This window comes from Haliotis asinina, chromosome 3 (assembly GCF_037392515.1).
Source record: "Haliotis asinina isolate JCU_RB_2024 chromosome 3, JCU_Hal_asi_v2, whole genome shotgun sequence".
NCBI classification, from domain to species: domain Eukaryota; kingdom Metazoa; phylum Mollusca; class Gastropoda; order Lepetellida; family Haliotidae; genus Haliotis; species Haliotis asinina.
The window spans coordinates 48,008,397-48,021,114 of NC_090282.1; the positions used below are offsets into that span (position 1 = coordinate 48,008,397).

Here is a 12,718-nt window from a genome sequence, read left to right on the forward strand (position 1 = left end):
TTTAAGAAGCAAATGTAGAGCTAGGGAGCTAGCCAACGAGCGAATTGGGAACGATAGGATAGAGCTGAGAGAGATAGCCCATCCAGTCACTTCGAGAGTTCAGAAGGACACCAGTCACACATCTGCACAATCTTGTCATGTATATCTTCCGGGAGTCATGCCGAGACCAACACCCCGGACAACCGATCGAAAACGGAAACGGTCAGAGTCCCCAGGCGAGACGCTAAGGGAAGAAACCAACGAGGAAGAGCTAGAGGGAGAAATAAGCCCCTGGCACCTCTGGATCTTACTTCACAACCTAATGTGGGTGTGGGATCGTTTCGCCTAGTGAATTGAGGTCAAGGGTCGAGGCACAGATTCGAGGATGCCATTATGGCAGGTGTATGTGTTTGTGATGTGATTCTATAAAGGAAATCATCAAGATGGTGTTAAACAGAACTCACTGATTTATATATGTGCATACTGTCGGTGATGGTACAATTCAAGTAATGGACGGTGTAAAGGACTATAATCGGACTATTAATGGTTAATTGCATTATATACGTGAACATTTATTATGTGAGTCGACAGACACTTGTGTAAAATATGAAAGGGGAAGGTAGGACTGGAGCTGTGAAGTCCTTCCTCATTGAATTGATCCAAACTCAGTAATATGGTATCTGGGTTCTGGATGCGTGGACAGTTTGAATTGTGAAGAATACGTTTATGCAAGAAAATCCTACAGTGTAGTATTTTCTTACTCTAAGGAGGGGAGGATTGTAACCGGGTGTTACACCCTCGGTTTATAATGATGTTTTATTGTTAATTTGAATGTTAATTAAAATAATTTTGTACATTGTAATTTACATGAGTTAGGAAGTGTATATGAATTTTGTGTTATAAATATAAAAGAAATTGTACATGAGAACAGGGAGCGCAGATAGTAAGGGATTTAGGTAGTTAATTGATTGTCCGAATTCAGTTGACATTGGGCAGTATTATAAGCTTTGGGATTATGTCTGTATCAGTAAAGACAGAGTATGTGATTATGGGAAGAGGGGATACAAGCAGAGAGTTGTTAACAGGGACAAGGGGTGATGTAGTGAGGGATCAGTAGGACCAACTGACATGGGAACCGAGATACAAATTGTGGTTCTTTTCATTTCTATAAGCCTTGATAGTTTATCAAGACTTAAGAAGTAGGTGTAGAGGTGGACAAATAAAAGGACAGTCCAGCGATGTGTCATGTTTTTACAATTGTAGGTTGATAGATTATAGCCTTTGATGTTAGGGGGAACTGGGATAAAATTAGGGGGAAAAGTTACATTCGGGGAGACGGTTTGCTTGGCTAAGTGAGACGGTCAGAGGTCGCTGCGCTCCTGAAGTTTCAGGTTTGCTTACAGTAGGTTTGTAAAGCACCTGAACAGTCTTCAATATAACCGTTGATGAAAACTATAATAAACCACTAGACGATCTACGAGAGACTTGTCTGTTTGTTCCTGATTCTAAACCACTTGAACACGAAGCCCAAACAAAGAACCGGGTTACATTTTACACTTATAACAGGACATGCATTCTGCCAGAGACTGTTATTTTGAGGTTGAAAGAGGTGTTCAAATATGTCTGATTGAATGATTATACGCATGTGTATCAATCTCCTTTTATTGATCATGGATCTGATACAGGTGATATTTAAACTGGATCAGATAATTACAGAGACCAAATACAAACATTTCTTACACAATACATATGTGAACTGCACTGAAAAATCACATTTCAAATCAACATGAAACTTTCTACAGCTTGAACACAATACTTCAGTTACCTTTGTATGGTGTGTAATATATATATTATGAGTCGATGCAAGAGTTATCACTTCATATTCGATTATACATTATTATCAACTTTAGAATTACAACAAATCAATAGTCACAGTTCAGTTAGGTCTAAATGAGTAACTTGGTTTATTTCAAACGTTCTATGCGAACATGGGTGTAATACAGTATTACTATTTATGTCTACGATTCATTATCATAAACTATTACAATGAATGGATGAATGATTTAATTTAGAAGGTTTTGTGCAAAATAGTATTTTAGTATTCACTCCCAATGATGAGTAACAAACATTTACCTTCTGTAACAACATCTCATAATCCCATTTCTCGCAGACACCTGTACACCCTTGCGAAAAGATCATGAAGACTTCATGAAGTTTCTTCATGAAGAATTCATGAACATTAAATGAGACATCTACTTCATGAAGAGTTCATGAAGATACTTCCTGAAGAGTTCATGAAGACTTCCTGAAGAGCTTTTTCGGCCTTTTTCTGCAACACAAGTCACATAATCTGACCATGCCATGCAAGCTGGCAGGAAACATATAAATTCATCACCAATAGATGTAACATAAATTAAATATCAAGCAGCAAAGAGGACACAAACAGAAAACTAGATTTTGATATGATTTCCTTTTTATTCAAATCTTCAGCAGAAAATTCTGATTAATTATTTAAAAACAACACAAGAACCTGTATCCAAACAATGTGCTCTAGAATTAAAGAAGCTATCATTCATATATACTTGTTCTATCTTTACTACAGCTTGGATGTCAATCAGTCTGTATCCAGGAAAATGAACTTATTCAGGAACACCATTTCATGCAGTAGATTGTAATATACAATTTCAGAAAGTGTAATCCCTTCAGACTATATGTTTTTAAGTAGACAATGAGAGTCACAACCAACAGAGAATTTACAACAGGGCCTTTAATCATCTACCTGGAAGTTGTACATGGGGCATCACAATTAATCTCAGAAGACACAGGATGGAAGAACCTTCAGGAAGAGCAGTGGTAACATCACTGAAGATGCCCACATTGGTTTAAGAATGGTTAGTGACTGAGTGAGTTGAGTTCCAGCAATATCACGACAAGGAACCCAAGAGAAGGGCTACATACATTGCACTCATGTTACGAATCAAACCCAAGTCTTCAGTGCGAAGAGTGAACACTTTGGCTCAGGAATATAATCATCGAGGAGAACTTTATCTTTGTGTTTCAACATTTGCAGAATCACCCCCATTTCCTCAGGATCGCCCAGTGGAAATCTGAAAAGCATTGCAACCAACAACATTTAATCATAGTCTTTCCATTTCAAAGAGTCTAAAGCAAATACTGAAACTTTGTTGTTTAAAAAAAATAATTGCTCAAAATGTTAAGTATATATAACTTGTTTCAGATAATTTTTCACCTGATTAATTAAAATATTTTAACTAATTTAATAATTTAATTTTACACTTAAATTATTTTTTTTAATACAAAGAGTGCATATCAAGTAACAAAACTGGCTTCTAAATCACTAGTCTACATTCATAATCAAATATATTCTGAAATATCTGCATTTCCCAACACTTAAAATAATCAGCACATCATAAAATAGAAAAACGTATCTTCATGTAACTGAACCTATTTCCAACTCAAATAGATGACTAAACATTGTGGCACATTCACTTTTAATTTACAATCGGTAATTATTCCAAAACTGAATACAAAAACGACAGAGAAGAAAATGAAACATCCCTGAAAGTGCCTATAGCAATTATCTCCCTTTTCATTTATTTTGTTGTTTATAATCTAAGCCAAACAAACTTAGCACCAAACTAGCACCTTGAACTCTGACACCATCTGTATGTGCTCAGATTTAAGTCACCAGCGTTACATGCCCCTGTGTAAGTCCCATCGTACACAAAGTTCACATTATCATTCAGTACACATTACTGATTTTCCTTCTGAGACTAAGAGACATACACTGTGTAAAAACAACACTTGATACACTGCTATATGTTTAAAAACTGTTTCTGTCATTCTCCTCAAAGAGAGTTGCTTATCCCTTCACAAATGTTTGTTTATGCATATTCCGGCACTCAAAATAATTTCAAAATTGTTGTTATTTACGAACTGCTCATGGAAATCACCTTGGGATGCATCCATAGGCAGTTAATCTAGTCGATTCCTTTATCTTGAGTCAGTTCTTGACATATCCATCGTTGTATTATCCACGAAATGCGCGAATCGCAAATTCATTAGTGATATTCATCGCCTGAATCGTTGTCTGTTGGCGAAGTTGCATTTGGCGCCTTCTGCCATGCTCTCGCGCTCAAAGACAGCAGCAATGGCGTCATGCTGGGAAACGGTCGCGTCTTTCCGTATCGAATATTGCAAGTTTGAAGTAAAGACATTTTTTGATAGAAAAGAAAAAATAAGTGGAAATATAAAGCTTAGATCAGGAATAAATCGTTTCTATAAATAAAATACGATGTATGATTATTGTTATCCGTTCTTAAAGTCGCAATAGATTTCGGAAGAACGAAGGGCGGGGCAGTTTTGGCGCGAAAGTTACTCCATCATACCGACAGTGTATAATTTCTCATCTTATGAACAAATAATGGCAAGAATTACAATATTTAGGTATCAATATCGAAATTAGAACTTGTCAATATACATGTCGTATTATTGTCAACGGCGGGGATCCCGTAAAAACATGTTCTGAGTTCACGTTCCGTTGTCGATCATAACTTGGAAGAATAGTTTATAATGCACATGTCCCTGGTCATAAATTTTATTTCATTAGTCTAAACTGACGTACTTTTAGGGTCATATCGTGCTGGACAGGGAGTGACAGTGGAATGTGTTCTAAAATCTAGAGCATTGAATGTTTTCAACGAAAAGATCAACTTGCGGGTTAAGAAAGCTGTCAGAAGCATGGCGATATCAAAATATTTTTCAACGTTTCTTTTTTTTTCTAGTACCGAGTCGACTGTTAATGTTTTTGACAGTTTTATGTTTTTGCTTCGTTATGAACTTTGCGGAAGACGTTCTTGCGAGAGTAAAGTATCTGCATGCATGTCCGATTGTGAGCAATCACGGGAGAAATTCAAAGAAATGAGACGATTTTGACAGGAAAACTTTACTTTATGGAGTAAATATGAATAAGGAAGACAAGTAGAAAACTTCCACAGTACAAACTGGTTTTGCAGCTATTTTAGGAAGGTAAGTTTTACCTTGAACTATCCCTATGTTACTAAAACAACTCCTGTTAGGCACAGAATCGTTTAGTGTTCTTTCATGCATTGTTTGTTGTATTAATTATGAAACAACAACAAAAATTACTAGACAAACACAAGTAATGCCACGAGAGATAGGATTTACAGATAATTTAAACTTAATTAAATATGTGCAAAGTATGTTTATGCCTCATCTGTAATCATTTACATAACAACTTATCTAACATGAATAAAAGTATTGTAGCTTGTAATATTTATTCTGTATTTTCTTTTTAATGTAGTTTACTCTGGAAATTTGTAGTGAATAAGATTAGATTTACTTCATGAACAAAAACTTCATGAAGTTATATGTTACTTATATGTGAAATAACTTCATGAAGTTGAAGAAGTCTTCATGAAATATGTCTTCATGAAGTAACAAAACTTCATGAAGTGTGAAATTACTTCATGAAGTTGACGAAGTCTTCATGAAGTGTGTCTTCATGAAGTAAGTTCATGAAGATTTAAGCTAAAGTTGATGAACTCTTCATGAAGTCTTCATGAACTCTTCATGAACTTCATGAAAACACTTGAATACTTCTTCTGATTAACACAGAAAGTAACCTCTCTTCTAAGAAAAGCTAATCTTTGATCAGTACTACTAAACTGATTGAAATAATAGGAACGAACTTAAAGTGTAAAACGCACATGTGGGTCTCTCGCTGAATGAGGGGTGCTTTCTGCTGACGACCATGTGCAGCTCTCACTGAGTAAGAGGTGCTTTTTATCACCACCCATACGCGGCTCCTGCTGTGAGAAGCTAATCAATTTGCCGCACATACGCGTCTCTCGGACTTAATGAGTTAAGTTGGTTGAAGAATCTAAGGGACAGTCTCATAACACGTGTACCCACAGTGGCTAAGAGGAAAATATGAAGATGCAAGATGGAAAATTATGGGACAGCAATTCAAGGGAGACAACCACCACTACTAGGACTCCAACCAGGTACATTGCCTCCCCTTCATTTATATATTTGTATTTTCTAAGGGAGAGGGCTTTACTTTATGATGATTTTTGATAACTTGCACAAGGTTAAAAATGACTTCCCTTGGTTTTCCAAGAGACATTTTGCTGGATATCAGTAAAATACATAGAATGGTTCTACTAAGAGGGACAGTATGGTGGTATTCAAAATAAGAACACTCTCTCTCAGTAAGCAGACCCCAAGATCATGTTTCATGGTGGAATTCATGCTAACCAACCAACCATGCTAAAAGTAGCCATTATTATACCTTACATAGTCACCAAGTTTGTGATGTTTAGAGATTAATTCCTTCAGGTGCACTAATCCAGCCTATATGTGTCAACAGCTAGCCATAAACCATCACAAGATACTGCAGGGCAGGGAGTGGAAGTTTACGTTCACTTAAAGGTCACATGCAACGTAAAACACAACTTTGCAGATTCTGGTACCTTTCGGTATGCACTTACCGAAACAAATCATAAAAAATGCCAATTCAACCTATAAAGTTGAAAAAAAAGCGATGAAAGAAAAGCCCGCGAAATCGGAGTTCAAACGTTTCACTAAATTCCCCCCAGCGCTGGGGGGAAAACTGGTTTCAACAGCTGTGCTGCGCTGCCTCCATAACGCATGCGCAGTGAATAGGTTCGAGGAGCTTGAAACAGTATGCATGCCCAGCGTCTGAGGTCGTGAGCAGTAGTCTAATCTTGGTTGTGTACACAAACAAGTAAATAATCTACTCGTTACGTAAAACAACTTGTTGATTGTAGTAAACAGTCTCTGTCACAGAGAAAGCTCAGTGTCTGGTTTATTCACACCTATATGTCTGCCTGCCTGTCTGCTAAAGACAACATGCAATACACAGCTTCAATCATTGACCACGTGCAATTTGAACTTAACACCTATCAGACTATACGACATAAAGAAAATAAGTTGCACCCGAGTCCCGTGTCTGCCACATTATGTAATTAGGCTCGTGTGATACACATGACATGTTTTTATGTCTGTGGGTTGCAAACAAACTACATTCATTTTTTTCGGATGACTGGATCTGACGGAAACTGGTGCAAACTCTTGTCAGTTTCAAGTCCTGCTTTGTACTTGGACGAATGACAGATTCCAGCCACGCAGTAGTTTACCATCTCTACTGACATGATTTTTTATTTGATCGAGCGCAAATTCAGAGAACATGTATTTTCCAAACCCAACATCTCTATATACATTCTTCATGGATAACGACTTCTTTTCGTGTATATGATTTTGTTTGACAACAGTATATGAATCCATACTGAAACGACGCATCAAATACACAATAAGAAGTTGTTATCCATAAAGAATCTTACTTTCTTGTGACTTGCTATACTTCTAAAATGCCCATCAAACAGATCATCTTTCTGTACACACAACGAACCCTCAGCATATGTATCGGCAAATGAAACAGCCAATCGGAAGCCGTCGTTACACTTGAGTGCAGATCCACCCGCTATGACTGGGTTCGGTCTCCCGAGGGCTTCGTTTCGGGGGAAGTAAGCCAAAGTGCAAAATATCGCACTTTTGAATCGCGATTGTACGCTTATAATTATGTTATTTGTTTTTTTTAAAAGCAGCAATGTATATTATATGTCATGAATAAGTGAGAAATGTGTTTTAATTATGATTGATTTTTTGGTTGCATGTGACCTTTAAAATATTCATTATGTGCTATCTATATATGTATGGTTACATCAATGATGAATTTCTCTTGGGGAACCAACTGCAAACCCTATGCAGATGAATAGCATGAGAATAAAGCATTAAATTGCTGAAAAGCATGTGCAAATATCATACATGTGAATAACTGCATTGTTAGTTTTGTTATGAATTCGCCATTTTTCACTGAGTTTCATCATTTATTGAACACCTGACAATAATCTTTACAATGCTACAAGTTTTGTTTCACAATACATTAGTTTATTTACCTCTATACAGTATGGAATATTCTTCAAAATCTAGTTTAGAACAGTTGCTTGAAGCAAGAGTCTAATTATGAACTTTTGATGGGTAGGATATTTTCGTCAGCATTTACATGGTAGACATACTATACTATGTATGTCTACTATTCTATGACCAATAATAGAAAAATGAGAGACTTCTGCATGAGGTCCATTCTTATAACCAGAAAGAAACAAGGAAAGATATAAGGATTTAACATCAATGGCAAAACTCACGTGAACGAGTGAGGTTGAGAATGGCTCCAGCAGCATTATGCTGGACGTGAACATGAGGTGATTTCAGGAGGGAAAGCACAGCTTTGATACCTTGGTCCATGTTTAACTGCTGCTGGGTACAATCTGTTTTAAACAACAAGACAAATGATAATTTGAAAATTTGACACAATAAGCAAAAAAGACGAAACCATATCATACATTTTGTAATTCTGTACACTATAAACCTAATCAGACCTCCTCTGTGGTGTTGTGGTTAGAGCGTCCATCCAGAGAACAGGAGGTCACAAGTTTTTAATCCCCGGTCGTCTCATACCAAAAGACATTGAAATATGGTACCTGTTGGTCTCTGCCTGGCACTTAGCATTAATGGTGAAAAAAGGACTGGTCACCTGAGTCAGTATAATGATGTCTGAGTGGGGTATTCATGCCTAAAGGGGCACTGATGCGGAGCGAATAATGTTTCTCGCCAACGGTCTAATTACGAAACCAAGCACCAAATTGGTCAGCACCTGCTCCCTCGACTGTGAGGGACAAAGGGACTAGGCTCCTGTCCACATTGGCAGAATTTCTTCCCCCTAAAAAGTGAGGGGCCGGATGCTCATCACATGCTGTTATTTAAAAATATCCATGGTATTCCTTATCTGATTGTAACAAAATATCCCAGCAGTGTATATTTTTTTTCTGATGCCTGGATGAAATATTGACTGATCCAATTTGATCCTATTTCTGTGTTTTTACCTTGATATTTAATCATGTCATGTGAAAATATGATGTTTACATACACGTAGCAAGCCATTTGTTTCATATAAGTCCGAAAGATTGCAAAGCTTTATATTTAGATAGGGTTGGCCCAGTTGTCATAGCAAACATCATACGTAAATTTTAGTAGCTACGACCCTGGTTTATTATCTATGATAATAACAAAACACACAGTTGATTTTTTTTTTTAAAAAAAACCCCTGATTATACCCAAGTACACTGCAAATACCTACGTGCATTTTGTAGGTAACAACAAAGTTCTGTTGGTATCCTCGAAACAGTTTCAGCCCAAAACTGTTTTCAGGCAGCATGCGACACAGAGATTACATCTTACCTGCTGTAACTCGAGTTTGATGGTATAAACCTACACATTTATTTGTCATCATTCACTTGATGGTCAGTTAATGAATTTATAATGGGTATAAATAGTGGTAACACCACTAAAATTACTCGACATAGGTTCCCATTTGGCATTTCTTCTGTCTGGAGTTATTAATTAAGGCAAATGTAGTGGCAAATGTATTGCATGTTATGTAACATGTGCATGTAAGTGATGCAAGAGGGTTTATCAGCTGAGTTACCAAAACAAACATTGATCAAAGGATTAACCGATAACACACTGATTCACTAATTACTTCCACAGTTACGCAATCTACATTGAATACACCCTGTCGTAAAGTACAAGTGTAAAAACAACATCCTTCCTACAAAGAATTAACCGCCACTGCCTTGATTGATTGATTGTTGCTCTTTATTGGCTAAATAATGGCAGACATCATACAGTTAGTTGCCATGTGTGCTGTCCTGGGTGACCAGTGAGATTATGTATACACCAGTGTGAACAATTCTCAAACGATGTGTTACATTTTTGCTTATTAGACTGTTGAAAGACACAACACATAGAACAGGATTATTTAGCAGCTGCAAATGAATGGAATATCATTCTTTTATGTGGATATTGATGGATACATTCCTGAACAAGGTAATAGCCTCACACTGTTGCCATAACTTTCGTTGGTCTTAAATTTAATATTTGCATTTTGTTTTAATTCATTTCTTGCAGCATTCAGCAGAATCTGTATTACAGAAAACATGCACTAGGTCACGAATACGATGTGTGTAAAATATGATTCACGTTGGCAATCTAAACAATGTTTAGATATTAAAATCATGTTAGAAATTCACTGTAAATATAAGCAGACCGTGTGGGGTTTTTTTTATTAAATTTCAAAATGTATACAAATGTGAAAAGGAACTAATTAGGTTCATAAGACAAAATATAAAGACGTACACTGACTTCGTTATTTTTCAGTCCTCACGTGCTTTTTTTATATCACTGGCAGATGAGTAAACTTCAAGTTGTTTGATTTGTTTTCATAATAACGAAGTGGGCTAGAGCTATATAACCAGCTGAAGTTTAGGCTTGTACAAGCAACCACACATCTTCATGTGACATATGAACAAAATAACCTTTTGAAAGTCTCCAATAGTCTGAATATGGAGCAGTCACCCTCGAAAATAAAGTTCACCATCAAACACTTTCATTCTCCTGTAAAACAAGAGTCATCAGAAGATGACATATCCCTAGCCTCCACATATTTGAAAGAACAAATCATCTGACAGTTACTTAAAGCAAACATGCTACCAAAAAATCAACCACAAAAAAAACCAGTTATCACTTATTCATGATATATCAAATGCATTGCTGATTAAGAAAAAAACAAATGACGGTTAAAAATTTGCTGTGACATAAGGTGTAAGAAATCCCCTCAGAACTGACAAAATACATAACATTGAGAAGTTTGAATTTTTCGATATATATGTATTCAGCAAAAACAAAGGCAAAAAGATACAGATTCACAAGAGAGGTTTCATTAACAATACTACTGATTCAATTCTAAATAATGGGTCACAAATATAATGTCAATTCACTGAAGCCTTGATGTGAGAGTGAGAAACAGTTATGCAGAATGGAACACAGCAAGCAGTCAGGCAGCGGTTATGAAGATCAGGTGTTGATGGAGAGGCACATACATATGCCAGTAGTCTGTGTGTATTTCCGAGTTGACAACACAGCAACTAGCCTTTATATATACAGTCAACATTTCCTGAAAGTTTGAGCACATATGAACATCGCCATCAATGTAGAGTGCTCTCGAGCAACCTCGTGTGTACCTTTTTCAAAGGGAGGTAACTCTATAGAATTACCTTAAAGGCCTGCCGATAAAATACTAATGGCACTGAACATTTATGATACGAAATGTGACCCATAATAATTATCATTCAAAACACTAAGAGTTGTGATAGAAAATACACTCTTGTAACAAAATAAACAAAACTATAAGCGTAAAATTGCAAATCAAAAGTGCAGTATTTTGCACTTGGGTTTACCTCCCTTGAAATGAAGCAGCCGTAATATCGAAGCCAGTCACAGCCGGTGGACGTCCACTCAAGCGTAACGAGGCTTTTTCATTGGCCACTGGTTTATTTGCCATTCATAGTAACTCTGCGGGCTGGTTCATTTATAAGCTTATAAGCCTGATAGGTGTTAATTGCTTGCGGTCAGTGATTGAAGTTGTGCATTGCATACTGTCATTAGTAGACAGACAGGCAGACATACAGGTGTCAATAAACCAGCCACTGAGATTTCTCTGTGACACATATACTATGGCAATAAAAAGTTCAAATTGAAATCTCAATGAATTAGCTCAAAACTGGACATAAAAAACAATTGTTTATTGCAGAGGGAAATTTAGGAAAGGAAATCTATTTGCCCCTGGTGCCACCTTACATCAGTGTTAGTGTTATCTAAGCCATCAGTCTGTTTCCCAGATAAAATCTTTTTTTTCCACTGTGTTTAACAGTGACATATTAACATGGACAGTGTTCAAGTAGGTATAAATATGATGTTGCATTTTGCAGTTTTAGGTTGCACCAGTACAAATTCTAAATTTTAATCAATTTCAAAAATCCTCATTTCAATCCTTTCAGGAAAGCATTGGACCCAGACTTCAAGACCGCTCTTACTATTCACTACCTCGCAACAGGGAACAGCTACTTGGACCTGCAATGCTCTTTCAGAGTCGCCAGGAACATCATTGGGCACTTCATGCCATGAGTCTATGAGGCCATCATAAAAGTATACTCGTCCGAAGTCATGCCTCCATGTATTACTCCTGAACATTGGAAAGTACTTGTTGACAGCTTCCTGGACAAGTGGAACAAGCCCCATGTCTGTGGAGCTCTGGATGGGAAACGTGCCCGAAGAAGTCTAGGTCACTGTTCTGCAACTACAAGGGCTACTTTTCCAAGGTGCTTTTTGCTCTGGTGGACCATGACTACATGTTAAAGTCGGAGCCAATGGTTCCTGCTCAGATGGCCAAATCTTCAAGAACTGTGATCTCAGATGACAGAGGATGTTGAACTGGGACTTTCTGCACCTGAAAAACTTCCCAGTAGCGGGGAAGAAATACAGTACTTCATGATCAGTGATGACGCCTTCCCCCTACGTACTTGACTGATGAAACCATACTCCAGAGGTAAGATGGGCTGAGGATACTGCTGTTGCTGTACAGGTGACACATTAAAATTTTGCATCCTTATCTGGTCTTATGGTACGCAGGGAACCGGTGGATTGGATTCGGCTATTTGCTGGGCTAGAAATTTGTCCTGCTGCATTTGGGATCTGAGGCTGCTTGCCTGCTGACTGA

At 37.2% G+C, this 12,718-nt stretch overlaps 1 protein-coding gene across 1 annotated transcript in view; it reads right to left on the reverse strand.

The window, feature by feature from the left end:
* The window catches only part of LOC137278139 (uncharacterized), a 421,511-nt gene that overhangs the window by 230,409 nt on the left and 178,384 nt on the right, over positions 1–12,718 (reverse strand). Inside the window, exon 6 of the mRNA XM_067810311.1 lies at positions 8,250–8,372. Within this exon, the coding sequence (XP_067666412.1) occupies positions 8,250–8,372 (123 nt within the window). The remainder of the gene's footprint in view (positions 1–8,249; positions 8,373–12,718) is intronic.